We start from the raw sequence: 27,994 nt of genomic DNA on the forward strand, positions 1-27,994 counted from the left end.
GATGGAGTAAAAACACATAAAAAAATGAATGTTGGAGAAAAAAGAGAAAAAAAAAAAAAAAAAAAAAAAAAACAAATGAGACAAACAATTTGCCTGCGTTGCATTTATGCAACTTTCTATCATCTATAGAAACGAAAAAAAAAAAAAAAAAAGCTCATTTCAAATTCCAAGGATAACCAATTACTTGTGAAATAATTTTCAAATTAATCATTTTGATTATATAATTTGTAATCCGATAAAAAAAAATATGATTGTAAAGGCAAAGCATTTCACTTACAGTATATGCCTCAATATTATATGCAATTTGAGTAGAGTTTTTTTTAGTGTAATACGCACTAATCACACACCAACGAAGGAAAATTTCGACGCCATGATTATAGGTAAATTATAGCATTACAACATAGTTGAAACTGGAAATAGAAACTCAAGACAATATAGTACATTCCCCTTCCTCCCTCATTTAGAGGTTTTACAAGGGAAGCACAAATTATTCTAAAAAAAAAGCATGCCGTATTTAAGAAACACAAAATACATTCATTATTAACTGAAATAAAGCAGTGACTAGTAATCTCAACGATTGTGGGTTCGGTTATAGTCCTCGTCTTCATCATTATGTCCCATCCCAAGTGTTTGCTTCACAGCCTCTGTTGCACCCTGAGCCATACCCTTCACCTTTTCCCCTGTCTGCTGCAGAAACCCACCTGTTTTCTCCTTTCCTGACTGGGCCGATTCCTTCGTGGCCTGGCCCATCTCTGAGGCCTTTTCTTTAGCTTCACCAGTCTTCTCTTGGGTCTTCTCCTTTGCAGCTTGGGCCGTTTCCTGGGTCTTCTCCTTTGCATCTTGGGCCTTCTCCCCAAGATTGCCCATCATCTGGTTGGTCTTTTCCTAATTCATTAATCCATAAAAAAAATAAAAAAAATTATAAACTCAAAATATCTGCATAATAAGTTGCATAAATAATGGCTCAATATGTATAGGTAAATTAAGTTGTATTCTTTTTGAACAATTCATGGTGATTGAAATGAGAGGAACTAACAAGAGTGAAGGTTAGATGTTAGATGAAATAGAAATAAATAGTAGATTATCCAAAAAAAAAAAAAATTATCCAAAAAAAATAAAATAAATAAATAGTAGTAAAATGTAAGTTGAATGATATTTGTTACCTCACTTCGGCCTTTGGTCTCACCAGCTTGGTATTGGGATGTCATCTTTCTTCTTCAAAAGGGTTTACTAAAACTCACTCACTACAAATAGAAAGTTTCTCTTTTGGTATTGCAAGCACAACTGTTTGTTTGTGACAAGGTTTTGATTGTGCTCTCTTTATAGTATTTCATGGGTTGTGTATGATTAGCACGTGTCCAATATTATGTGACACGTGTAGACACGTGTTGCTCTAAGGTGGTAGATATGAGTTTGAGTTTAAGTGCCAGTTAGAAGTTTGGATATATGAGTTTTGTTGCCTGTGAGATGTTGCCACGTTGAGACCAGTAATGATAATATAATGAAGATATTTGTGATGTGTGAGCTGCAGAGATATAATGTATCCATGACTCATAGGCTATAAGTCCTTTTTTTTCTTTCACAAAAGCAAAAACATAGGTTTAACTAAATGACCTTACTCAAATATATGTCAATCCATCATTATTAATTCACTATTCTGATAAAAAGTTACGGGGAGGAGATTTATTATTAATATTCAATCAAAAAGTTTAATAAAATTAGAAATGACTAAAATGACAGATAATGACTTGTTGCATTAGGTAATGGCTTTAAATTTATTTTTATTTTTTTAAAAGTTCATATCCCCAATTAATCTTTCATCGAGTGATGCCATTTTTTATTAAATTGTTGGCCAAATTGGGCATGTTAATGAGCAAGCAAAGGTATTAAACTATTATGCTTACCAAAAAAAAAAAGGTATTAAACTATTAATCAACAAACATAGTAATCTACTGCATATAAGTCATTTGATTATCAGTATTTTTATTTGATAGAAAAGAAAATTAAATTGAACTAAAAAAGAGTTCTACAAAGTATATAACTCAAAAGCAATTGAAGTTCAACGTCAAGAATAAAGAATTTTTTTGAATTATTTCACATTTTTCTTTCTGTAACAAAAATTTGTGTGTTTTTTTCATATTAGGAAAGGTGATATTAGAACAAGTTATAAACATATCAAATGATGATAGTTCAGTTGGTATTAGGGAATAATTAAGCAGTGAAAGTATGTGTTCAATTTTCCTAATACTATTTTTGAGAGGAATTTAAAAGTCTTATTCTCGAGATCCGCCTCGAATCGAACTAATTACGAAACGATGAATCGATTGAAATACTTCAAAAAAAAAAACTATAAACATACTTCGATCTGCCCAAAACTATTCTTCTATCCTTGTTAGGCAAGCCGTACCTTCCTTTAGAGAGGATTTATCGTGGTCTGGGATCATCATTTTTAAGTGGTTGTAAATGAGAGGATAAAATTGAAAAAGAAAAAAAATAGCAGGGGTAAAAAAAAAAAAATTTAATATTATGAGAGGGACAACCAAATCATTAAGTGGTCCTGGAGTATAAAAAATATTTCTCTTCCTTTAACTGGCAAGTATGTCACTATCAATCATAACATTCAACTATCATCATTATTCTTAATTCTTCTGTCATTCTTAAAATTATTAAGTATATATAGCTAGTAATTGCAATATTTATGTCAATATAAATTTTTTAACATAAATGTTCCTTCCAGTGTAAAAAGGATGATTCTGGCACCGATTCAAGTAGGGACTTGCAAAACAAAGAAAAATACTCCAATAATGCACACCTCCTTAGCAGAACTAGCAAAATTTAATTTTAATCATCTTTTTGTGGTGACAAATACTTAGGCTTTTTAGCATTAATTGAGTAAAAAATATGTCATGTTTTCTAAAAAAATTTCTAAATGTGTCAGCCTGCACTTTCATATATTTCTGATAAGTTTCGTAAAGTCTTGTACGTTTGTCATGCGAGACTTAAAAGAGTTTGTCATGCGAGACTTAAAAGAGTCTTGTATGATTAACGTGTGAGACTTCTGTATTAGCTCTAAGTCTCGTATAATTAATGTGCGGATTTTATCCTGTATGATCAGCTTGCGGAATTGACTATATTAGTTTAAAGTATTTTTTTGAAAATTGAATTAAATAAGTTTTTTTTATAAAAGAAAAATCCTTAATACCATCAAAAAGTCTAAATATTTATCTAGTTTCATCTTTCCTTTTTGTAATATGCATGGTGGGAACAAAGAACTGTTAAACTGAAGAGAATATAAATTAACAAATACAAACATTCTAATATTCTATGTAGCACATATACTTTTGCTATAGCAGTAAGCTTTACTGGCGATGAAGCCAAAAAACAGTTTGGAGGCTGAGACATGTACAAGTCTTTTATTTCTTGTTTGATTTTAAGATGGTTTAGTAAATTTAATTGTATACTGTAGTTAGTTTGCTATTTTGATCTTTTTAATTGGAGTTTTTTTCACTTAATTTTTGTGACACTAAAGTTAATGATATTTTTAACTATTTTGATTTTATTGTTTTGGCACTAATGTTTAGGTCACAGGAGTACTGTGAATTCACTTTAAGGTTAAAATATAACTTGGTCTGTGATTGTATTTTGGAGCCTATGACAAAAGAAACTTGCTAAGTCCACCAAGTGGGGGATCAATGCTAATCTAGCACATTTTATCTGTAGCATGAGGCATATAAAGAGGAAACAAATAACAAGAAATGGTGTTGCTACATCAGAAGATTAAAGACTTAAATTAATACTCGAGTGAATTTTTGGTGTATCAGATGTACCATATATTTGTCCTAAAAAAGAAAAAAATTGGGATTTGAGGAGAAATACTTACAAAGATATGGATTAAATGGGAAGAAATTTTTTTTTTTTTGGAAAAAAAAAATATACCCACTTGAATACATAGAATATACAGAAGAAATTCTCTTAATACACCTTAATGGTGTAAGGACCAGAGTAATTATATAAACATAATGCAATTCACCAGAAAACAGCAAGTGTAAGGAGAACATGAGTTGTCAAGTAACGCAACAAATTGTAGTACTCTCTACACCAAAGGCTTCCATGCATTGCGCTCAGTAATACTCACTAAAATTCGGAAACCAAATGCTAAGAATAATGTTTTTGAACTTCGAGATTTTGAAACTTAAATTCTGTATGTAGTTGAACACTTGAACTCAAATTTTTCTTTTTACATTAACCCATTTAAAAAAAAGAAAAAATTTACTATGTACATGGCACTCACAAGCAATGTTGTTAAAATTGAGATCTTAAGTAAAATTGTAAGAGAATTAAAAAATCGTAAAACGTAAAATTGTAATGTAAAAAAATTGTAAAAAATCGTAAAAACGTTTGGAATATTACTAAAATTGTTTTGATGAAAAAAAATCGTAAAAACATAAAATCATAGTGATGAATCGAGATTTTAACAACAATGCTCACAAGTAAAATAATAATCAGGTATAAGAACATTTTTATGATAACAATAAGAAAAATAAAATTGTAATGATGATTCCTTCCTCCATATAGAAGTCAAACAATTACCAATAGATTTAGTATGCTTAACCATTAAGTTACTTATTAAACCAAACTATGTGATGCATATACCTATTACAAAAAGGAGGAGGATATTGTTAGCAGCAATGAGTAGTAAACATTTAAGTATTAATATCTTTGCTTGGAAAAAGTAGTCACACAGACACAATCAGAGATAGCAGAAGAGAATGAAAAATAGGTGGTCGTGGTCGTGGTCTTGCATGGAAACGATTCCCAAGGAGAATCGAATCAGCCCACATCCCACTTTATTCTTCTTTACAGTTTGCCTCTACTTCCCTTTACCCTTCCCCAAGAGAATGGAGGACAGATCTTGGCTCTTTCATTCTTACCATCCAATAGATAAAGCTGAGGTTTGTGTGAAAGAAAGAGAATAAAAATAGCTCACCAGCAGCCGCAGCAGTGCTTCAAGCAAAGAATAGAAAAAAGAATACAAAAGATGGTCAAAATGAAACCTCGAAGACTTGTTATTCCATCATAAGCTTCAACTATCTTTATTGAAACTCACCATTTGCCTTTTCTTTTCTCTTTTTCCATTTATTTAATTTTTGTTTGTCTGTTTTGCTCTAAAGTTCTACTAACTTGTTTCTTGGGATATAAATAGGTCGGACGGGTTATCAGGCTAATAGGTCTAGGCCAAGATTTTTGTTTTTTAAATATAAGTTAGACCAGACTTACGATTTGGACCTACATAAGGCTAACAGATCAGGTCAAACCTAAAGTATTTTACAAAGTCTAACTTATTTAAGCCAAAATCTAGCCCGACCCAGCCATTTACACCCCTAGTTGCTTCCTTGCCTGCACTCACCATGTCCTCCTTCACATACCTATGTCATTGCTACAACAACATATATAGATACATACATTTATCTTTTGCATATTTTAGCCCTGGCAGATACAGTTCCAAAGCTATGTTTCAGTTTTTTTCTTTTCCTCAAAAAATTCTTTGTTTCTTGAAGAAAAAAAAATGAAACTTAATTAAACCAATGTCTCCTAATAATTTTATCACTAACCATTTTACTTAGTACCCTTCCTTACTAGTTACTACTTTTACGAGAGAATAAAAGAATATTCAAATTGTAAAGCAGAAACTATTTTCGAAACATAATTGACTGTCAAAATTCCTTTGATTCCCAAAGAGTAATTGACATGAAAGAGACATGGATCCCCTCGTGGATGTTTTTGGGAGAATTTGTGGGCCGGTCTATATGATTTTAATGGTACGAATATTCATTGCATGGTGCCTAATGCTGACTTGGATTCTATATTGTCCAATAAGAGGTTGCCAACTATCTTTTTCTTTTTTCTTCCTACTGTTGATTTTTCTTTATGTTGTTGTATACATGGATTCTGTTTGTGGGGCTACGATTTGAATTTGATTCATATAACCAAATGCTGTGGTCAAAGGACCTTTCTAAGGTTCATGGTTTATTTGATTGATGAGATCTTTGGACATTGTCTGTTGTGCTATTAGGTTACATGCCCTTTCTGTGTGTCTTGAGTTTGTTGACTTAGTTATCTTGCTAGTTGCTATAGACCATGAGAAAGTTTTTGTTAATTTGATTCATATAACATATTATATGCCAAACTTCATGATTAATGTTATTCACAGAATTTGTAAGTTTAATCATGTACAACTGTGAACTTAGCTGATTTTATGTGGCTCCATCAGAAATTTTCTTTAAACTCAAGAGCTTTGTGAATTTTAGAGTCACAAAGAAAATGAAAGAGTAGAAATACTAACCCCTTCCTTTGCCTCTGTCCGATTTTGGAGTTGAAGGACAAATGATTAGAGCATATACACTTTACATCCATTACCGTACCATTAAAACTTAAAACAAAATGAAATTGTAGACCACTGCCAAAGTGTATGTTCAAAATTCAAAGTATCCTCTCTTTGGAATTATAGCACGAATTTCCTTTATCTCTTTTTCCTCCTTTAGAATTTATTGATTCCGTTTATCAATGTTGCCACTCAAACAACACTAAAAAGTACTACAACACGGCCCTCCATTTATTCTCTCTCTTTTTTCTGTGGTCTCTGCCATTGCCAGTATATAAACCATCTCCCTTATCACATTTCCTCATCACCAAATCCTCTTCAGCTTCTGTATCTCTAGTTAGTTCAAGTTACTATATTATCTTGAGGTTGGTCTTTGTTTTTTTTCGCTTCTACTATCCCCCTCATTTTTTTTTTAATCTTACCTAATCTTCAAAAACTTGCTATGCTATATTCTTCAGTAATTAAATATCCTAAGACGATTGCATTTATTAGTAATGTGATCAATCTGTCTGCTGCTGAAGTTCTCTATATTATGTCAGCCTCGACTCTTGTTTTTATAGCTTTCAGAGAAGTTAATCCATAACTAAGGTTTTTTTATTTTTTATTTTGTCCCTATACTATAATAAGCAGAATTCTAGCCTAGTACCATTCACAAACATTTGTACATGTGTAGGATAATGTGGCAATAATTATATGGGGAAAATATCAAGTTTGATCAATAGAAAATTTAGTTTGTTTAGAATACAGATATGACATATCGACATTGTATTAACATTTGATACACTCTTCATCATTTATACATGATAGTCTTGTAATGGAAATTGTTGAATGAAACAGTAATTTGCAGAGAAATAAGTAAAGATGAGCAGGCCGGGAGACTGGAACTGCAGGTCATGCCAGCACCTGAACTTTCAGAGGAGAGATTCTTGCCAACGATGTGGGGATTCAAAGTATGGAGATAGAGTTGATTTTGGAGCTTTTGGAGGAAGAGGAGGATCTTCATTTGGGTTGAGTGGATCAGATGTTCGCCCTGGTGACTGGTATTGTGCTGCTGCTAACTGTGGTGCACACAACTTTGCTAGCCGCTCAAGCTGCTTCAAATGTGGTGCTTTCAAGGATGACTTAGCTGGAGTCTTTAACAGTGACATGTTGCGCTCAAGAGGTTTTGGTGGCAATGGAAGACCTGGATGGAAATCTGGTGACTGGATATGCAGCAGGTGATTGATTTTATATGTACCATGTTTTGATTATTGGTTCTTTCTCAGGGGACACCTTATGCTTTTTGTTTACCTGCTGCCTTTGAAGTTTGAAGGATATGATAAATAACACAAGCCACAGGCATTGTTGGCGTTATAGGCATGCATTTGATATCTTTATTAGATTCCCTTTCTTTGACTGCTTTTAGGGGTTATATACTTTGAAAACTAGTTGTCCCTCTTGGCAGTGATCTTAAGTGCAAAATATGGTTTACTTCACTACCTATTTATATAGGTAAAACAATAGTCTTTATATGTTTCTTGTCATGACACAACATGTTTTTTTTTTTTTTTTACTTTGAACAGACCGGGATGCAATGAGCACAACTTTGCTAGCAGAATGGAATGTTTTAAATGCAGCGCCCCCAGGGACATGTACTAGAAATGAGATTATCCAAGCAAGAAGACTACATCAATTACTAGAGATGCTGCGAGATTTCTTTATTAATTTCTTTGGGATGTTATAGACTATATGAATTCTGAAAAGGTGGTTTAAAACGCCATGTTACACAGAAGCTACATCCCTTAGGCTCTTTCTCAGATTTATCTCAAGAACTGCAGCAATGTTGTATTGGTTCTTTAAACTATTTTCTTTAAACTATTTTCTTTTGTCTTCGTGTTAGAGAGTTCAGTTATGTATGGTGCGTGGTTTTCTTAAATGAAGATGAATCTTTTTTCTTCTCATGAGATGAACAAGTACTTCCTAAATGGATGTGTAAGAGGGTGTGATGGGATAATTCATCATTTGTCTGACTCTCATGTAGTGGACAAGGTTATTGTGTATTATTGGGCAGCAATTAAAGTTAAGCGTACATGCGGGTTCAAATGGTAAGCCATTTATTACTATTTGTAACTCAACAAAATGGAATTACACACACAAGTCCACCAAGCAATCTATTTAACAAGGAAAAACCTTTGAGCCTTTAGGTTGACCAAAAGAATACTTGAAATAACTTTGAATCAGCATCTAAAACAGTTCAATAGTTCGACTATGGGGGAAACAAAAAAAAAAAGAAAGAAAGAAGACTTTTGTAATGTAATTATTAAGTTAAGCATAATTTAAATCGCCAGCATATAAAGAGTTCTTGGGCAGAGTACTCATTAGTGAGACATATTGCTTAACCTCTTAAATTTTAATGAAAATTAAATCCAACTATGTCCTTCCTTCCCTGACTTCATTGGCTTAGTTAGCATATTTGAGACAGAAATCACATTGGATTCCTTTCACTGAATGTAAAGTACACCTTTGAAAAGGATGTGCATTGTGGATTCAAAAGATGAACCCCAGACTCCATAAACATATATGCTTTTGTGTAGGACTCTTTTCTTCCTTTCAGGCAAGCTTTATGTTGGTGAATTGTCTCCAACTCTTTTCAGGCAAGCTTTATGTTGGTGAAGTGTCCTTAGTTTATTAATATTACTTCGTTATTATCACTGTTACTACTATTATTATTTTGTTAAAAGCTAAGTGGCTTATCAGTTGGAGGTCCCAAGATGTCCTCATAGTTGGATGCAGTTCGGTAATAGTGCTGATTATAAAATATTATCCACTTAAAATCTAATTAACTATCAATTCTAAAGTTGAATTTTTGTGATTCTTCTTTCCAATAAGGGACATTTTCATTGATTAAACAAGTTTTCCCTTTTCCTTTTGGGTTCCTCTCTCTTAGCAAGTTAGAACCTGATCACATATGTTGAGGTGGACTAATATGTTAATATACGGACTGAAATAGAGCAACTGTTATGAATGAACCAAATCTCTTTAATGGTCAGTCTAAGGTGTTGTATGGTGGTTTCTGCCGTGTGTAACGGAGGAGAAAGAGGTGATGTGAGTAGTGTATGCAAGAGGATGAAAAATGGCCAAATGTGTTATATATATAGGTGGTTATGAAAGGTTCTAAAAGTGTGAGTTGGCACAAGGTGGTTCATTGTTTCTTTTATTTGAAGAAAAAATAAGTAACATTTGCAATGATAAATGAAGGAAATGGATTACATTAATGAATACAAAAGTTTGCATTAATAAGATAAACGATATCAATGAGATTACAAAAGCAGCTAATTGACACAAGAACCATAATACTCACATTATATTACTAAATATGAACTCCAGAGGATCTAGCCCATTTGATAGTTGACCGGGTTAAGGCGTCCACTGGATCAATACATCTTTTGAGAAGAGGATCATCTTTGGGCAAGAGATCACGCATATCATCAGAAGCAATAATAACAGAGTTAACTGCCCTCACCAAAAGAACTTGAAGCGCAATTCTCAATAGATTGCATGCCCCTTCCATGTCCTTTCTGTTCAAAGCTTCAATTGCAGGTATCACTGTATGCTCCATAGTTGCTCTATCTGGCAGCACAACCTCAAACCCCTGCATGTAACTAAAGAATATGAACAACTATCCACATGTCTACATCCTTGCCAACACAGTACAACATAGTCTTACTTCTGTATTATTTAGATAAAAAATAAGTCCATGTGGATGTTAACATAAGAATGAAGAACAGGCCAAAATAGTGAAAATATACTAAGCAATGAGGTAGAAGTAAGCATTGCAGAAAGGCAAAGGGATGAGTGGAAAGCTCGTATGAGTGAAATAGAAGTAAGCATAGTGAAATACAACGGCATGGCTGGGTTAACAAAAGTTTGCACAAGCCCATCTTAGACATACAAAATTCACTATAAACATTGACAAATGCGGATGGTTACTCATAACAATACACAGATGAAGCTGTGGTTTAATATAGATATACCCAAGTGGAATTATTCCAACGTTTTCCTAATATTAAACATGCATTTGTTACAGATATAAGATTCAAAGACCACCTTCTTCCAAGGTATAGAGATACAGATAATGGAGAAATAGCCAAGGTATCACAAAACAAGACTCAAGCACCTTAATCCAGGGCTTTGGCAAGTGACAGATATTGTTGGCACTTGCCAAAGGAAGTTAAGAACATAAACAATATAACAAATTATATATTAGTTGCATACTATAGGGCATAAACAAAAGTCAGTTCCCAGCGTATTAGCAAATTGAAAGGTTAAGAATTTCTCAAACGTAAGTGCCCCTAAATTAAACTCTCTTGAAATTTCACCAAAACAAACACCCCTCACTCAATCACTTCCTTCTATCACACTTCCCATTAAAAATAGCAGCTTCCCTCTCATTTATTTATTTATTTGGTTAGAAAATATGAACTGCCTTGGAACTTCAATTTTATATTATCATAAAGAAATTATACATGCACATATCTGTTCAAACTCAAGGGAAACTGCTGCAAGTCTTCAATTTCTCATAACTCATAAGCAACCAAGAAGAAACCGGCAAATTTTAAAAGGAAGTTCTTAAAGGTCTGCATCACATAGAGAATCAAAATAATACAGTAAGAAAACAAGTCATTAAAATGGGGCACTCCTGAGAGCATCTACCATTTTTTCATAAGCTGGAGATTTTGCTGATCACAAACACAGAAAGCTATTCAAAAAATATCACTACATATTATGTGCTGAAAGAAATTACTTCATTCTGAAGTTTCTCCTGATAAAACCCAGCTGCTAGAGTTGCACTAGTTGCAAGCACTCCAATTCGCAAAGGATTACCAGCTTCAAGTGGCTTTAACTTAGCTTCCTTGAGTTCCCTGGCAACACACTCTGCCATGTGAAGAAAAGGAACGGAACATCCCTTGGATACTTCTTCATACCAAGAATGTGATACGTGACAAGGCATCACAATGCAACCAGCCCCAGAACACTCAAGAAAAACCCTTTTATTTATAAGATTCTGCACAATTGATGAAGAATCCATTTCCGAAATTTCTGCTCTACTTGTGCTAGAAACAAGATAACTTCTTTCATAGGATAAAATCTCCCTACTTAACATAGGATCAGAACAAAGTACAAAAGGAGGGGTATTTCCTCCATCTTCAGAACTCAACCCCACAAGTTTCCTTAAAAATTTCAGAGTAGCATTAACAGATACCCCTCCAATTATACCCACGCTACTTGCCTGACTAACCAAAGGATTAGCAGATCCATAAAGCTTCTTACCCTCAGAAAATTTGCCACTTTCACTTTCATTTAAAACAATTGATGATGAAGGTACAGCTTGAACTTGACAAGACCGTGCCTTAGACAGGTTTCTAGGTGTACTTACAAAGCCTAATGTCTGTGACAGACAACTCAAGCTTTGGAAAGACATGACATCCAACATCTTCAATGTGTGAAAGACTTTGGTCGGAGTTCTACAACTTCATTGATAAGAGTGAAAAATGAAAGACTGTGTACCTTAAAAGTTGCTTACAACAGAACTGAAATCCACCGTTGGAACCTGAACAATCTGAAATTCATCTTTTCTGCAAGAGCTTACCCTCAAAAAGGGTTTCTTGTCTATGAAATTTACAACCCCATTTGTGTTGTAGAGTAAATTAAGAGACTCAATGAACAAGAACCAACCCAAGTCCCTTGTTCAGGCATCTGAAGAATCAACTCAAAGTAGAAAGTTCATGTAAAAATGCAATCTAAAACAGTAACAAAAATGAAAAACTGGATAAGTTTAAACAAGTGTCCAATAATCAAGACCAAGGATTCATTTCATTCGACACAACATCAATTATAGGATAACTTTTTAAATTAATGATTGGATAAGAAAAATTATAGTTTAATAAACAAATATTTTAATGTCCATGTGTAAAATGCAGCTACAATATATATATAAACACATGAAATATCTTCGTGCTTTGTACCGCATTGTATCACGTTTCGCATTGATTGTAACTTAATCGAGTGAATACCCACCTACTCCCCACAACATGAGAATAGGAATGTTAGTAATATATTTTTTAATATGCTTTTATTATTGAATAATTTTTATTAAATAAACTTTTTATTGAATAAAACTCAAATAAAACTTATTTAATAATAAAAAATAATTTAAAGAATATAAAAAATACGTTATTAACATCACTCGCTCGACCAATTCAAGTTTATTGAATAAAACACATATTTTTTCTTTCTCTCTCTTTTTACATGATCTCATATATTTTATTTTATTTTATTTTTTGGTAATTGGCTCCACATATTTTTAAGTGTATGTAAGAGATAAAATTATTTTCTATAAATTAGGTTTCCAACTTCATTGATTTAAATAATCTCATGAACAGGAAAAATGGGCAGAACATGTAGAAATACCTCGTAATTATATTTTTTTTTTAAATAAATAAATCTCCAGGCTGGCAAAGAGACATAAACAACAGTGTGGAGGTTAAGAGTAGAGATATAAATATATTGGATTAGGTTATACTTGGTTTAAATACATCAGAACTCTGTAAAAAACTTTGTTTGATTTGGCCAATTAATCTAATGAAGGCTAAATTATAAAGCGTGCAAGGCCTAAATTTAAAAAATCAAGAAACCTGCCCTATTTTGCTTACTCCTATCAAGGCTTCATTCTTCTAATCCTCGAGATGGCAAGCATGAAACTCAAAAAAAAAAAAAAAAATTAAAGACTCGGTGAGTCATCACACATAAACAACAGAAAGCAGAGAAAAGTGAGAAGTACAATTATTCTGCTCCGCCTGTGTGTAATAATATTCCGCTTTATTTGAATGTTTTTATCCATGTTATACAAGTTCTTATTATGCCACGAATAGAGTTCATAAATAATTCCTAAAAAAAAGGTTTATAGCAGTTGGTAATATAAGACCAAACATATGTTACCGAAGTCAAAAACTTGAGAAAACTTCTTCCTAAAACACATTTTGCAGGTTTTTCTTTTTTCTTTTTGCCGTTATTTTGTAGCTAATCCAAACGCGTAAATGTGTGTCTCCTATAATATATGGCATTTGAACATGTAAATACTAATCCACCTTGCTTTTATATTTTAAAAAAAAAAAAAAAAAGGCCCACCTTGCAAACGAATACAAAAGAGAATTACCAAAGATCCTGCTGATGCAACATGCATCAAAAGGTTCAAATGTTCTAATGAGTAAAACTCCATATTCGACGCCAAATTACAACACTTAATTTTGCATTCAACCTATTAACTTACACATTAAAGACAATACAGTAGCTTGAATAGGCAGTATACTGCGAGTACTCAAATAATTGGGTAATTGCTAGTTGCGGCCAAAGGTCCAACAAATCCATGAATTGTTCCAACTTCCAGGAGTGCGAAGAACAAATCTAGTTAGCCTCCCCAAATATCTACTGCTACATGCCAACATGACTTTCTGGAAGGTAAAAATTTCGCATTCCAATGGATGCGGACATGTAAGATGTTAGAACTCCAAAGAAAACATAGAACTAAAACATGGTCTCTTCTACTTCGAGAGAAAATATAAATAAATAAGAGCCAAGCCTACAAGCTTTTGGAAATACCTAAAAGAACATAAGCATCAGTCGGCACACTAACTTAACTTTCAAAAACATAAGATAAACCTTGTTGACAACAAATCAAACAACAAAAGCTCAAGAGAATGACAATAGCATCTGCTTATTTTCATCTTTGAAATAAAATAAAAACATCATTCTATAGGGTATAGTGATGTACAATCATAATTATTTAAATAGAATGAACTATGAAATTAAAGGAGGACACCCCTATTTGAGTACAAACTGCTTTCCATCGGTTAATTGATCTCAACTTGTATATCAATTGCCTGAGAAAATACATGCATCAATTGAGCAGGTCCACTAATACATAAAGGCTGGGCTGAACTACCCAGCACAAAAGTCATTATATAAAGAACAAATTCTGCAAATCCTAATTCATCAGAAACTCGGATAGTCAGATTACGTAATCAGTAAAGCTTTTTCTAAATTTATGTCCTATACATAACTCTGCCCATGTGTGCTTGCATGCATGGCCTGTCCCAAGCCAGGATAAAGGAGGAGGGTTGGTGTCAGGTGTTGCGAACCGGCCGTAAAAAACAGCTATATTTTTATGTGATGAACCTATATGATTTTTCGTTGGGGCGTACCCTTCATAGCGACGCGTTGCACCGGGCCCCGGGTGTAGCGAAAAATGGGCTAGGGTCCTTGCCACAAGGCAAGGCGCTGCATCGGGCCCGAGGTGTAGTGAAAAGTGGGCTAGGGTCCTTGCCCCAAGGCAAGGCGCCAGGTCTTCACCCGGATTTGGTGAGAAGTATGCCAGGGTCCCAACACGCAGATGGGCGAGCGTGGCGGGCAAGCACAGCCCAGGGGTTAAGGATGAGATTGGGAAGCTGGAACATAGGAACCTTAACGGGTAAATTGAGGGAGTTGGCAGATGTTTTTGCTAGAAGGAAAGTGAATATTGTTTGTTTGCAAGAAACTAAGTGGGCTGGAGAAAAGGCCAAGGAAGTGGATGGAACTGGTTTCAAGTTATGGTACACAGGTACGAACAAGAGTCGAAATGGTGTTGGAATTATGATCGACAAAAGTTTCAGAGATAAAGTTGTGGACGTCAAAAGGAAAGGCGACAGGATTATTCTGGTTAAGCTTGTTGTGGGTGACTTAATCCTGAATATCCTCAGTGTGTATGCACCCCAAATTGGATTGCAACCAACTGATAAAAGCCAATTTTGGGAAGACTTGGAGGAGGTTTTGAGGGGAATACCTCGAGAGGAGAAGATTTTCGTAGGAGGAGATCTAAATGGTCATGTTGGTAAAAACAATGGAGGTTTTGATAGAATCCATGGAGGTTTTGGCTATGGGACGAGAAACGAGACTGGAGAAGATATCTTGAATGTTGCACTAGCCTACGATTTGATGTTAGTGAACACCTTTTTTCAAAAAAGGGAGTCACACCTGATCACTTATCATAGTGGCCATAATCGTAGTCAGATTGATTTCTTTCTGGCTAGAAGAGAAGATAGAACTTCTTGTGTCGAATGTAAGGTCTACCCTGGAGAGTGTGTTGCTACGCAACATAAGCTGGTAGTCTTGGATGTTCGGTTCAACAAAGTGCGTACAATGAAGAAGAGGGCTCAGAATCCAAGGATAAGGTGGTGGAAGCTTAAGGAGGGAAAAGAGAGAGAGTACAATGATAGAATGTTGCACGAAGGACCTTGGGAGTTTGATGGAGGAGTAAATGCAATATGGAATGAGATGACTAAGTGTATTCAAAATTTGGGAAGGAGGGTGTTGGGAGAAAGCAAAGGAAATGGATTTCATACAAAGGAAACATGGTGGTGGAATGGAGAGGTGCAAGAGGCAATTAAACATAAGAAGGAGTGCTTTAGATCTTTGCATAAAAGTCTCAATGAAGAGAACCTGCAAAAGTTTAGATTGGCGAGAAAAAATGCAAAGAAAGCAGTGCGAGAAGCGAGAGGCAAGGTTTTCGACGAGTTGTATAAAAGTCTTGGGAGCAAGGATGGTGAAAGAGGTATTTATAAACTTGCAAGGATAAGGGATAAGAAAAGTAAAGACCTCACTCAAGTTAGATGCATCAAGGATGAAAATCAAAAACTTCTGGTGAGAGATGAAGATGTAAATGAAAGATGGTTGAAATACTTCAACAAGCTGTTTAATGGGGATGGAAATACAAGCGAGGTGGACTTAGAGGACGCGTATGATGATATGAATAGAAGATTTGTACGCAGAATTAATACACATGAAGTTAAGGAGGCTTTAAAGAGGATGAAGACTAATAAAGCCTTGGGGCCTGATGGTGTCCCTATTGAAGTGTGGAGAGGCCTGGGGGATGTGGCAATAAAATGGTTGACCAATCTTTTTAATAAGATTCTCCAGACGAATAAGATGCCTGATGTATGGAGGAAAAGTATGATTGTGCCTATCTACAAAAACAAGGGAGATATACAGAATTGTTCAAACTATAGAGGCATTAAGCTAATGAGTCATACTATGAAGCTGTGGGAGAGGGTTATTGAACATCGCTTGAGGAGAGATACCAAGGTTTCTGTAAATCAATTTGGATTTATGCCAGGAAGATGTACCATGGAAGCCATTTTCTTGATGCGACAACTAATGGAAAGATACCGAGAAAAGAAGAAGGACTTGCATATGGTGTTCATAGACCTTGAGAAAGCATACGATAGGGTTCCAAGGAAAGTTTTATGGTGGGTCCTGGAGAAGAAAAAGGTTCCATTAAAGTATGTAAAGGCAATCAAGGATATGTATGATGGGGCTACTACATGTGTAAAAGCTTGTAACGGATCATCAAGTTATTTTCCTATCACGGTAGGTGTACACCAAGGGTCGGCTCTAAGTCCTTACCTATTTGTCTTAGTTATGGATGAACTAACAAAAGATATTCAAGAGGAAGTGCCATGGTGTATGCTTTTTGCAGACGATATTGTGCTTATTGATGAGAGCAAGGAGGGTGTTAATAGAAAACTTGAATTGTAGAGAAGCACATTGGAATCCAGAGGATTCACATTAAGTCGAAGCAAGACTGAGTATCTGAAGTGTGAGTTTTCTCTGGTACAAGATGAGGACCAAGAACCTGTGCATCTAAATGGTCAAGAGGCACCCAAAAAAAATGCTTTTAAATACTTGGGCTCCATTTTACAAAATGGTGGAGAGATTGATGAGGATGTAAATCACAGAATCAGAGCAGGGTGGATGAAATGGCGTAGTGCATCTGCATTTTTGTGTGACCGCAAAATTCCCCTGAAGTTAAAAGGAAAATTCTATAAAACGGCAGTACGACCGGCAATGCTATATGGAGCGGAATGCTGGCCAGCACATAGGCAACATGAGCATAAGATGGGAGTAGCAGAGATGAGGATGTTAAGGTGGATGTGTGGGTACACAAGGATGGATAAGATAAGAAATGAAGATATTCGACGAAAGGTCGGAGTAGTACCGGTAGCCGAGAAGATGAGAGAACATAGATTGAGGTGGTTTGGGCACGTGATGAGAAGACCCATGGATGCTCCTGTAAGAACAGAAGTTTGTTACCAAGAGCTAAACACAAAAAGAGGCAGAGGTAGGCCGAAGCTTACTTGGGGGAAAGTAGTAAAACAAGATTTAATGGAGTGGGATATAGATTGGCGGACAGTATGTCTTAGAAAGGAATGGAGAAAAACTATAAGTATGGTGGAGGGATAGACTCGCTGTTATTCCTATGTTCCAGATGGTCCTTTTTTAGTCTTTTTCCCCTTCATTTCCCCCACTTCTTCTTGTCCCTTTCTTTTTTACTTTTATTTATTTATATATACATATATTTTTATTTTATTTTATTTTATTTTATTATTTTATTATTTTATTTGTGTATTTTTATTTATTTATTTATTTATTTATTTATTTTTTATTTTTTACTTTTTTTCAACCGTTTTGTATCTTTCATGTGGGTTCATCTACCACCGACCCCAATTAATTTGGGATAAAGGTGTTGTTGATGTTGATGTTGACATAACAAAAAAACAGATTAGCATACAAATGCTTAACACATGCAAAAAAACATATGGTTTATCGTTGCTCCTTAAAATTAAAGTTTTGAGAGGGCTATCCTGTCCTGAAATCATTTTATGAATCTGAAAATGGTTTCGTGAGATTTTTCTCCATCTCACCATGTCTGATCTCAGAGCAGCCAAATGCATGAGTCCAGATCCATAATCCAATATAAAACGAGAACAACTAGCTTCCCAAATTAGCCCAGAATTGTAATGGAGAGGGGATGGTTTCCTGAGTTCTCTACTTAGGTTGGGATGACTAGTAATGGAGAGGGAGGGATCTAACATAACTCTTGCAGTTCCTAATACATACTTAAACGTTAAGAATTTCATATGGATCCTTAAAGTGCTGCAATATCAAGAACTTCAGTTCAGACAATTCATGCAATCCTTATTTGGTTCTCACATACGGGATCAGAAGAATGACCCAGAATTGTATAACCTGCTACCATCCTGAAAGCTACGAAATTTCTAGACCAAGTTTATCAATTTAATATGTGAATCCTGATGGGATAAGCAACTGTCTGACTAGGCCCTAGCCACTTTACTGATTAGCCTCTCTTCTGTCTGTTTCCCAGTGGTATTCTTCACACATCCATAGAAAGAAATAACAGGCTCCAATTCTTCTGTGTCAACTTTGCAAAGTTTTAATCAAATTAATTTGACCTCTGCTGTCATAATATGCAAGTTTTACTACAGTTAGGTATGCACTAGATTGAGCTGGTTATCCTTTTATCATAGCAATAGCATGTCTATAATAACCCTTAACACAAGTAATGTACTAAGGGAAAATGAAGATTAACAAGATTCAAAAAGGTAAAAGCCTCAACACATGCAATTTTTCCCCCTAAGACACTTCCCGAGACTACTAAAGTAATCTACTGAAGTATCCAGATAACCCAAAAAATGGATTTTATTTCCATACGGTATATGCTTAAAGTTGGGAATAGTTAATTTTAAAAGTAAAGTCAAACCTAAAAATGAGTATTATGTCATTAACTAGAAACTAAGGCTGCAATAGTGAAAATTTTCTCAATGCACAAAGAAATCAAAGAAATAAAGAAAGAATGCAATACCTCAACGAGAAGGAATCATGCCAGTTTTCCTAGCATAGGCAAAGATGCCACCGGCCTCAATCACAGGACCAGCATCGCCGATTGGCTTCAACCTATACTCCTTCCCAGTCGTGTGATTTATCAGACGGCTCTCCCCGAGCTCGATCGTCACCACATCGCCTGTCCGGCACTCCTCGCACAGCCTCGTCTCCGACTCCAGCGGGTACACCTCGCCGGTCGCCACCGAGTTCCGGAAGAAGATCCGAGCGTACGACTCCGCCACCACCGCCGCAGCGCCGGATGCGCCTAGCGCCACCGGCGCGTGCTCGCGGGAGGAGCCGCAGCCGAAGTTTGCGCCGGCGATGACAACTGCGTACTTGGATTTGGTCTCGCCGGGATCTACGAATCGTGCGGCGTAGGATGCGGGGAGTCCGATGAGGGCGAAGGAGCCGAGTTTCACGTACTCGTCGGGTTTAGAAGGGACGAGAGTGAGGTACTCGGCGGGGATGATCTGGTCGGTGTCGATGTTGTCGCCGACGACGTAGCAGAGGCCATGGAAGGAGGAGGCAGATGCAGACGGAGAAGAAGACGCGTTGGCGCGTGTGATTTGGGCGCGTGGGGTTGGCGGAGAAGTGATAATGTGATTGCTTAGCTTTGATGGATTTGTTGGAGAAGTGTTAAACGAAAGAAAGTGAGATGATGAAGAAGAAGAAGGATAGAAGGAGAGTTTGTGTGAGGAAGCGAAGGAGAGGTTTTGAGGAACAGTTGCAGAGAACAACGCCATTGTTGACTTCCTTCTCTCACTCTCACACGATGATCTACCCTTTTGGCTGCGACGAAAAAGATTATGGTTAATTTATATACTTTCTTTAAACGGCGGCGTTTAGAGGTCTGCAGGTAGCAGTCACAGCTATTAGGTGAGTGTGAAGATTTAAATACATGCAAAAATGTTCCTCGCATAACTCATGTCATTTTATTATTATTATTATTATTAGGGTTTATTTTTTCTAAAGTTATTTTAGATAACTTTATCTAATGTTTATCGAAACGACGTCGTTTTAGGACAAAAATCACGGTATTTTTGTAATTTTAATTTATTTCAGGATTATAATAGTCTTTATTATTCTAATTTTTTAATTTTTCAACTGTTGAGAAATATAGTCTCACATTGGTTGTATGGGCAACTAATGTAAAGTTTATAAAGCTTTGGGCACTCCCACCCTTTGAGCTAGCTTTTGGAGTGGTGACCTCAAGGTTTTTAATATGGTATCAGAGCGTTCGAAATCTCACTCCCTCCCACTTTCTTTGTAGTGGAATTTCCACATGTAGGTGGACTTGTATATTGTATGTTGTCCACCCTTCAAGCCCAGTGAGCTCTCGTGTGAGGAGGCGTGTTGAGAAATATAGTCTCACATTGGTTGTATGGGCAACTAATGTGAAGTTTATAAAGCTTTGGGCACTCCCACCCTTTGAGCTAGCTTTTGGAGTGGTGACCTCAAGGTTCTTAATATCAACCTTAAAACGACGTCGTTTCGATGAACATTAGACAAAATTATCTAAAGTAACATCAGAAACTTTTTTCCCTTATTTATTATTATTATGAGGTATGATATTGTAACAATTAATTAGGGTTACTATCAATGTTACTACCAATCAATTTAATCGTTAGATCGATTATGTTGATCCAACGGTTATATTTATTTTCATATTGTATGGTTATAATTCTCCATATTTAATGTGAAAGTATTAAATAAGGAAAATCATAATCATACAAGCATTAAATACGAGGAATCATAATCATACAAAGATGAAAATAAATATAAACATTGGATCAAAATAATCGATCTAACGGAGAAATTGATTAGTAGTAACATTAATAATAACCCTATTTAATTGTTACAATATCTTAGCCCCATTATTATTAACTTTGTTTACATTCATTCATATTAATGGTGTATAATGGCTATATAAATTATGTGTTGTATATTGTGTGTAACAAACATCACTTTCAATAATTTAGAAAATGATATGAAAAAAATATTATTTGAGAATTAAAAAAAAAAAAGAATCACATCACAATTTCATAACAATCGTTTTACCCCATTATTTTTCATTTATTATTAAAAAAAGGATAATAAGAATAGTGTGCAAATACCGTTGTTGGAAAAGAAAAGAAAAAATACATGAGTGGTAACTTTTCTTGTAAAAATAATGTTTGTGTATTTTACAAGAATTTCATACGATCAAAGAGTAAAGTGACTTTATTTCAAGAATGAAAAGTGATAATGAAAAATAGAAAGAGAGATTGTGGAAGCTGGCTAACTATAAGGTAGAGTTGTTGGTCAACCCATTAGCCAAACTAAGAGTGCAATCTGAGACCATTCTTCTTCTGCTGAAGCAGTGGTTAGTGCAAATGTTATAACGCCCTGCAAACTCCACTGGGTCTGCAGAATGACTTTGCTACCCATTTTCGGAAATAAAAATCAATTTCTGAACCTTCCACTTTTTTGTTGTGATTGGGGTTAACGAAATGACACTAGTAAATTAGTAATAACTCCAATATTATAGGATAGATCTATTTAAATGCTTATTGCGATGTTTCTAACATACGCGTAGATCTAGTATGAATATAGATCTGAATAAAGTACAATAAATCCACAAAGGATTAAAGCCTAAAGAATAGGCCCAAGTACATACGGGCCCATGGAATGATGCAACAATTCCATTGCACAAAGGACCAGAAAATGCAATAAATTTATTGTGCCTAAACCGCCTCATATGACTTAAAAAGCTAAGACTCTGTAACGGACAAGGATCTACTGCGCCATAAGCTAATACACTGAAGGTAGCTCCAGCTTGCCACCATTCTAAAAAGGCACCAGCTGAGAACAGATAAGTTTGCAGCCTACAACGACCAATCAGAAGGCATGTCGCCTACCAAAGGCAGCATAAGACTTACTATATAAACAAAAGGTACACACCCAAGTACAATCATCTAATCCCAGTAAGAATATGACATAGGCTTAACTTTTATACTGACTTGAGTGTCGGAATGTCATTGGAGATACCCCAAGTCAAAGTCATCGCGCCAAGGGAAGCTCAACACCGATTCACCACATAGCAGTCATCACCGGCCCAAGAAGTGTAGCATTAAGCCCATAGTCTTCACTCATCAACCGTGTGTGATCTGGCCCAGAACAAATAGGTCAGCCCATATTGTACTGGACCAATCAAATATTACCATGCTTTAACATAGAACACAAATAACCAAATACTATGTCAAAAATACTGTTAATTATAATTATAAAAATCATTTTAAAAGAAACTAACCATCAATTTAGACTTCGTACGATCATTAAGAGTATTTTGTCTTTATAATGAATAATTATAACTTCAAAATTTCATGAAGGACCAAGGCAACAGCAGCGTCCCGTCCATTTTGATTAAGATAATTGCACTCGCAAAATGATTAAAATTAGAAAAATCTTAATTATTTGTTGGAGAGAGTAAATTTTATAACAGCAGTACAATTTATCCTTATCATCAAAGGTTATAAGTCCTACGAAACAACCAGATTGGGGCTGAGAGAGTAAACTTTGTAGCAGAAAGTTATAGCGGAATTAATGCCAACGTTAAATCTGTATTAAAATATGGATTTTATTAATTTCATGTTAAAGGAGATAAGTTATCTCATGTTATAGAGACAAACTTGTGGGCTCCACCACTTAAAAAAAAGGTTGTACAATTATCGAAAAATGTGCAGGAGAGAAAACTTATCTTATATAACATGAGAATAGTTTTTCCCTTAAAATATACATAGCTTTTTGGTCCGAATAAAAAAATAATTTCAAATGCAATTGCAAAATAAAATTTGAGTAAAGCTCATCAACAAAAAACACGGAACTCGTTTTAATCCTGTACCGCGGAGTACTACAAGCCCAATATATTCTCTTGGAGGGGATGTGAATCACTATATGGATGTCGTCGCTAGCAGAGGTAGAGACTAAGCTAGACAGCAACGTCCCAAATATGGGATCTGACGTTTGGGGGGGGGGGGGGGTGATAGTCAGGACTTATGGGAATTTGTAGAGTAACGGTACATAAGATACCCCCTTGCCTGGTGATGGAGAGGTACTTATAGGAGGAGAAGATGTCCATCTCACAGGGGAGAGAGAGCTGGGTCAACTCTCCTCGGAGAGTGCTAGGGGTGGCTGACATTGTTGTGGCGGCAGCGATGCAGTTTCTGTAGAAGGGAAGTTTCCATTTAGGGGATCTAGGAAGACCCTTCAGCGGAGTGGATATCCCAAGGTAAAATATTTTGGTGTTTTACCTTAAGGATATTGTTGCATGGGGGACAGAAGGAAAGGAGGGTTGGTAGTCTTTGGTCAGTAAGGCTGACGTGGGCACAGGAGGGGTTTGGGCCTGTCATACTGGGCCGCCTAGGTATGGGTCATCCAGAACAAATCTCTTAAAAAAAAAGTACTTATATTAGTGCTTTTTAAAAGATTAATATGAATTTTCTTTGAATTTCAAAGGAATCACAATTCCAAATAACTGAAATTTTAGAGGATCACTAGTGGATTTTTTTTTCCCTAAAAGATAAAAATAGATTTCGTAATTTTTGTTGAAGACCCAAAAAGATATTTACTGATAAAATTTTAACAGGTAAAAAGTTATGACCAAAAAAATGAAAAGAGACCGATTCTTAATTTCTTTTCTTTTTAAGACGGGGAAGGACTGATTTATTGATTATGATATGAATTCAGTTTTTATGCTTAACAAATGGAAAAGCCTGCAAACTGGACTTAGTTCATTTATAGCTGTTAGATTAGAAATTCAAATGAACCACCTTCTTTTACCTGTAAACACTCAATTGGTCTTTAAGCTCTGATAGAAAATACTGGATTTCCTATTTGAGTTTTGGAAATAAAAAACTTCCTTTCGTTTAGACTTAATAATGCAATGAAAGAACTAAAAGTGCACAATAAGCTTTTAATGAACTTGAAAAGGAAAAATAAATGGCTATATATGTCTACAACTCATTCTGTATACATGTCATTTTAAGTTTTGGAAATCGTCTTCTTTTTGTTTATGGGAAATAGTTGTAGGATTTTATAAGGTGATGTTTGGTTGGGAGCTTTTCAGCGGATATCTATCTTTCTTAAGTATGGCTTTTAGAAATACTATGTTTGTTTCAACGTTTTTCACCAAAAATCCATCTATCCAATTTATGAGAAACATAGATATCCGCACTGTTTAGAAACCCAATTTGAAGGTGGGATTTTTCGGAAAACCGGTTATCTGGCTTTTAATGCACTGTTGATTTCATAAAGTTACCTAATTTTCCCAGTAAAGTTTTTCCCCACCAAACAACTTTTTTTTACATTTTTCTACCTATCTCACTTTATCTATCTTTCCAATCATTTCTCTATCTATCTCATTTCCCTACTATTCCAAAAAAATTTCCTGAACCAAACGCCCCCTAAGAGTTATGTTGTAGGAAAAATGATTGTGTAATGTTATAGAGATTCGTTTTGCGTGCCATAGTTTTTTCTTTTTCTTTTTTCTTCAAAAAGTGTGGGCCCCACAAAATATTGTGTGTAGGAAACTTTGTTGTGTCATTGTTAAGAACCTTGGGATACACTACCCCAAAAGCTAGCTCAAAGGGTGAGAGTGCCCAAGACCTTATAAACTCCACATTAGTTGCACATACAACCAATGTGAGACTATATATCTCAACACGCCCCCTCACGCAAGAGCCCTTTAAGGCTTGAAGCGTGGAAATTGCACAGGCCCAATTTTTGGTTTACCTTTTTTATTTTTAATTCCACTTGAAAGCGGGAGGCGGTGAGAATCAAGCTCTGATACCATGTTAAGAACCTTGGGATACACTACCCCAAAAACTAGCTCAAGGGGTGGGAGTGCCCAAGGCCTTATAAAGGCCATATTAGTTGTCCATCTAATCAATGTGGGACTATATATCTCAACACGTCCCCTCACGCAAGAGCCTTTTAGGCTAGAAGCGTGGAAATTGCATAGGCCCATTTTTGGTTTACCTTTTTTGTGCTTTTTTATTTTATTTTAATTTCACTTTTTAAAGCGGGGGACGGTGAGGCTCTGATACCATGTAAAAACCTTGGGATACACCACCCCAAAGGTTAGCTCAAAGGATGGGAGTGCCCAAGACTTTATAAACTCCACATTAGTTGCACATACTACCAATGTGGGACTATATATCTCAACAGTCATATTAAATGACAAATGCAAATCCCATAATTGTATCTTGTTATAGGAAATTGGTTGTGTCATTCTATAGACACAATCAATGTAGACACTTTCTTTTTATTTTTATTTTAATAGTGGTAGAGTTCACATTGATTGTGTCTGTAGCATGACAGAACTAATTTTCTACAACATGATATAACTATTTTCCTTTGTTTATATCTAATAAATGCAATGAAAAACGTGCACAATAAGCTGCGGTATACACTTCCTAAAAGAATACTGTCAAACCCCAATTTATAATAGCAGCAATGAACTTGACAATGAAAATCAGGTGGTTGTATATATATATGTCATCAGGAATAATGCATAAAATACATGCTGCATATTCCCCACTAGCTAGCCTAAGATTAAGAAATCTTATGTTCCTATGTTTGCAATTGCCTTGAATATAGGTAGCATATATAAGTGCTATCTACCTGTAAGATTGAAGCATCCTAGCTAGTTATACCAAGGATGAATGAATGCCACTTTCATTTAGGAACGTTTTGCCTTCACAATGTGCTTTCGAGTGAAGCTACGAATTAACTTTCTGACATCCTTTCTAATGGAGAAGAATGCTGAGACTAGAGCAATATACATGGCTGGATAGATATGTATACCTTTTGCATTACTGAAACCAGATTTTCCCATAATGAGTTCTCTAATCAGACCCCACATGAGAATAAGTATTCCAAAAAGGCTCATTCTCCCTGGTTTTATCAAACCCGTGATTGCTCCTCCCACAGACAAGTAGCTTCCTGCTAGAACCTGCAGGAGCAACCCCACTTCAAAATGAGTGCCAAAGCTAAGACTATCTTCATGTATGAAATTTCATCAATACTAATATAGGGGCATTGTTTTTCAGTTATACTTATCAACCTCTAAGCGTTGGAGATCTGATGCAGCAGAGATTGTCCTTGTATTGAACTTGTCCAACATTAGCAGATTTTTGTAGCTTGGGATGGTTTTCTGCTTGCAAATAGCCTTTGCAAGAGCTCCAGGGTAGAGAAGAGCCTTCACTATAAAAAGTGGAAATACCTCACTTGCAATTAACTGAGAAGATGTCACTTCTAATGGTGTCTTACAGATTCCAATTCTGCATGGAACACTGGGAAATAAATGGGGCCTTTGTGAGTATCATCACTATAATATGAAAGTACTATTTTTCACAACTTCATTATCAAGCTTTTGGTGTTAATTATTGCAGGAATATGAAAAAAAATATATATAACACCCTCATAATATGACCCTGTTAGTTAGTGGCAGTGCCTCAGTGCAGTTATGAACCCAATTGATGTTTTAGTTTTCTACATGCCGCTTTGGTTTTCTGATATGCAGGAGATTGATTTTTGCACTTCTTTTTGTTAATTCATTGGTCTATGATGCTGTATTCTATAAATTGCACTTGATCAACACATAAGAAAACTAGCACACAGAATTAAATAATATAAATAAGAAGAAACTGATTTCTGGAATATTTAATTGAAGATATATCTGATTTTAATATGGTTATAATCCTGTTGTTGACAGAAGATTTAAAAAATATTAAAAAAAATTTGACAAGAAGCCTTCTTTGGTTGTAAACAAAATTGACAAAAGGGGTCATTGGATCAACATTCCATAATTAAAAAAAAAAATGAAAAAGAAAGAAAGAAAGAAAGAAAAAGGATTTTCATTTTATGACATTGTAGGGTTTTTTTTTTTTTCTTGTCTGGCTTTCTTTTTTACAATCTTTATTTGTGCTATTCTCTTCATGATATTAAATGACTTGAGCAAAGATGATTAAGCAAAAGGAGAAATTAAGAAAGATTTAAGGGAAATGATACCTGAAAATGGGAACTTGAAAAATGATGATAAGGAAATATAATGAAAAAGCAATGGAGCATATAAGGGTAGCCAATCTCCTAGAAGAAGCCATGGCAGCAAATCTTTGAAAAGACCTTCTAAAAGGTCTCCCAATAATGAAACTGATGATAGAGTTGATGTGGCAAACAGAGGTAACACTTTGACGAGTTCAAATTTACCCTATAATCGCTTTAATTCCCTTTTGAAGTTTTATCTCCTATTTTATTTACACTTTACAAAACACGGTGAATAAGAGACAGGTAAATAATCCCTCACAAGAATTTATAGGAAATCGTACTGAAAGCAACTAGTTGTGACTTATAACAAGCTTTTTGTTTTTTCCTTTATTTGGTTTGCACTGGACCACATCAAACTCTTGTGTTTATATTTTTAAATACTGCCAAACTCTTCTGGCAGAAATATATATATATATATATATATATATATATATATATATATATATATATATATATCATCGTCAACGAATCTTTCTCTAAATTAATCATTTGAAATTTGAATCCTTAAAAGCTTGTGACTCAACAATGATTCCACTGTCCTTTATTTTATTTTTTTATTGTCACAAGTTCTTATTCTTATAGAAAATTATAGCTGGATTGGAGGCGACATGATAGATTAGTTCAACATTTTGGTATAAAAAAGAAGGGAAATACAATTTTTTTTTCAACTAACCCATTAAAAGGTGTGTCATTATTATTATTTTTTTAAAAATTTTGATGGGTAGCGTTACTTTGATGTCTCGTCAAAAGATAGAAAATCCATCCTATTAAAAG

General features: G+C 35.1%; 5 protein-coding genes across 5 annotated transcripts; 1 reads left to right on the forward strand and 4 right to left on the reverse strand.

The window, feature by feature from the left end:
* Positions 1–362: 362 nt before the first annotated feature.
* Positions 363–1,285, reverse strand: LOC133308473 (late embryogenesis abundant protein 2-like). Its single transcript, XM_061509102.1, has 2 exons — positions 1,164–1,285; positions 363–885 (listed from the first exon to the last, which is right to left on the reverse strand). Exons 1-2 carry the CDS (start codon positions 1,206–1,208, stop codon positions 571–573), a joined length of 360 nt encoding a protein of 119 aa, XP_061365086.1. The 5' UTR covers positions 1,209–1,285; the 3' UTR covers positions 363–570.
* Positions 1,286–7,201: 5,916 nt separating this feature from the next.
* Positions 7,202–8,948, forward strand: LOC133308476 (transcription initiation factor TFIID subunit 15-like). Its single transcript, XM_061509106.1, has 2 exons — positions 7,202–7,599; positions 7,945–8,948. The coding sequence occupies exons 1-2, from the start codon at positions 7,244–7,246 to the stop codon at positions 8,018–8,020; spliced, it is 432 nt and encodes a 143-aa protein (XP_061365090.1). The 5' UTR covers positions 7,202–7,243; the 3' UTR covers positions 8,021–8,948.
* Positions 8,949–9,454: 506 nt separating this feature from the next.
* LOC133308468 (uncharacterized) lies at positions 9,455–12,204 on the reverse strand. The gene is made up of 2 exons (XM_061509097.1): positions 11,166–12,204; positions 9,455–10,013 (listed from the first exon to the last, which is right to left on the reverse strand). Exons 1-2 carry the CDS (start codon positions 11,853–11,855, stop codon positions 9,732–9,734), a joined length of 972 nt encoding a protein of 323 aa, XP_061365081.1. The 5' UTR covers positions 11,856–12,204; the 3' UTR covers positions 9,455–9,731.
* Positions 12,205–13,475: 1,271 nt separating this feature from the next.
* On the reverse strand, positions 13,476–19,939 carry LOC133308466 (3-isopropylmalate dehydratase small subunit 1-like). Its single transcript, XM_061509093.1, has 2 exons — positions 19,116–19,939; positions 13,476–13,872 (listed from the first exon to the last, which is right to left on the reverse strand). Exon 1 carries the CDS (start codon positions 19,876–19,878, stop codon positions 19,117–19,119), a length of 762 nt encoding a protein of 253 aa, XP_061365077.1. The 5' UTR covers positions 19,879–19,939; the 3' UTR covers positions 13,476–13,872; position 19,116.
* A 5,914-nt stretch (positions 19,940–25,853) lies between these two features.
* Positions 25,854–27,276, reverse strand: LOC133308481 (uncharacterized). Its single transcript, XM_061509111.1, has 3 exons — positions 27,185–27,276; positions 26,238–26,454; positions 25,854–26,126 (listed from the first exon to the last, which is right to left on the reverse strand). The coding sequence occupies exons 1-3, from the start codon at positions 27,274–27,276 to the stop codon at positions 25,854–25,856; spliced, it is 582 nt and encodes a 193-aa protein (XP_061365095.1).
* Between the last annotated feature and the right edge of the window lie 718 nt (positions 27,277–27,994).

This window comes from Gastrolobium bilobum, unplaced genomic scaffold, assembly GCF_033153095.1.
Source record: "Gastrolobium bilobum isolate Gb01-03AN ecotype WA unplaced genomic scaffold, APGP_CSIRO_Gbil_v1 utg3150, whole genome shotgun sequence".
In the NCBI taxonomy this organism is placed as follows: Eukaryota; Viridiplantae; Streptophyta; class Magnoliopsida; order Fabales; family Fabaceae; genus Gastrolobium; species Gastrolobium bilobum.

Bases quoted from the DNA above. Each gene is read 5' to 3' on its own strand.
- LOC133308473 (XM_061509102.1), bottom strand. From the start codon at position 1,208: ATGACATCCCAATACCAAGCTGGTGAGACCAAAGGCCGAAGTGAG. The intron at 886-1,163 runs GTAACAAATATC...TTAATGAATTAG, and splicing joins AGACCAAAGGCCGAAGTGAG to GAAAAGACCAACCAGATGAT.
- LOC133308476 (XM_061509106.1), top strand. From the start codon at position 7,244: ATGAGCAGGCCGGGAGACTGGAACTGCAGGTCATGCCAGCACCTGAAC. The intron at 7,600-7,944 runs GTGATTGATTTT...TACTTTGAACAG, and splicing joins GGTGACTGGATATGCAGCAG to ACCGGGATGCAATGAGCACA.
- LOC133308468 (XM_061509097.1), bottom strand. From the start codon at position 11,855: ATGTTGGATGTCATGTCTTTCCAAAGCTTGAGTTGTCTGTCACAGACA. The intron at 10,014-11,165 runs GTAATTTCTTTC...AGTTACATGCAG, and splicing joins AGGAGAAACTTCAGAATGAA to GGGTTTGAGGTTGTGCTGCC.
- LOC133308466 (XM_061509093.1), bottom strand. From the start codon at position 19,878: ATGGCGTTGTTCTCTGCAACTGTTCCTCAAAACCTCTCCTTCGCTTCC.
- LOC133308481 (XM_061509111.1), bottom strand. From the start codon at position 27,276: ATGGCTTCTTCTAGGAGATTGGCTACCCTTATATGCTCCATTGCTTTT. The intron at 26,455-27,184 runs GTATCATTTCCC...TGTTCCATGCAG, and splicing joins TTTCAAGTTCCCATTTTCAG to AATTGGAATCTGTAAGACAC. The intron at 26,127-26,237 runs GTTGATAAGTAT...TTGCTCCTGCAG, and splicing joins CAGATCTCCAACGCTTAGAG to GTTCTAGCAGGAAGCTACTT.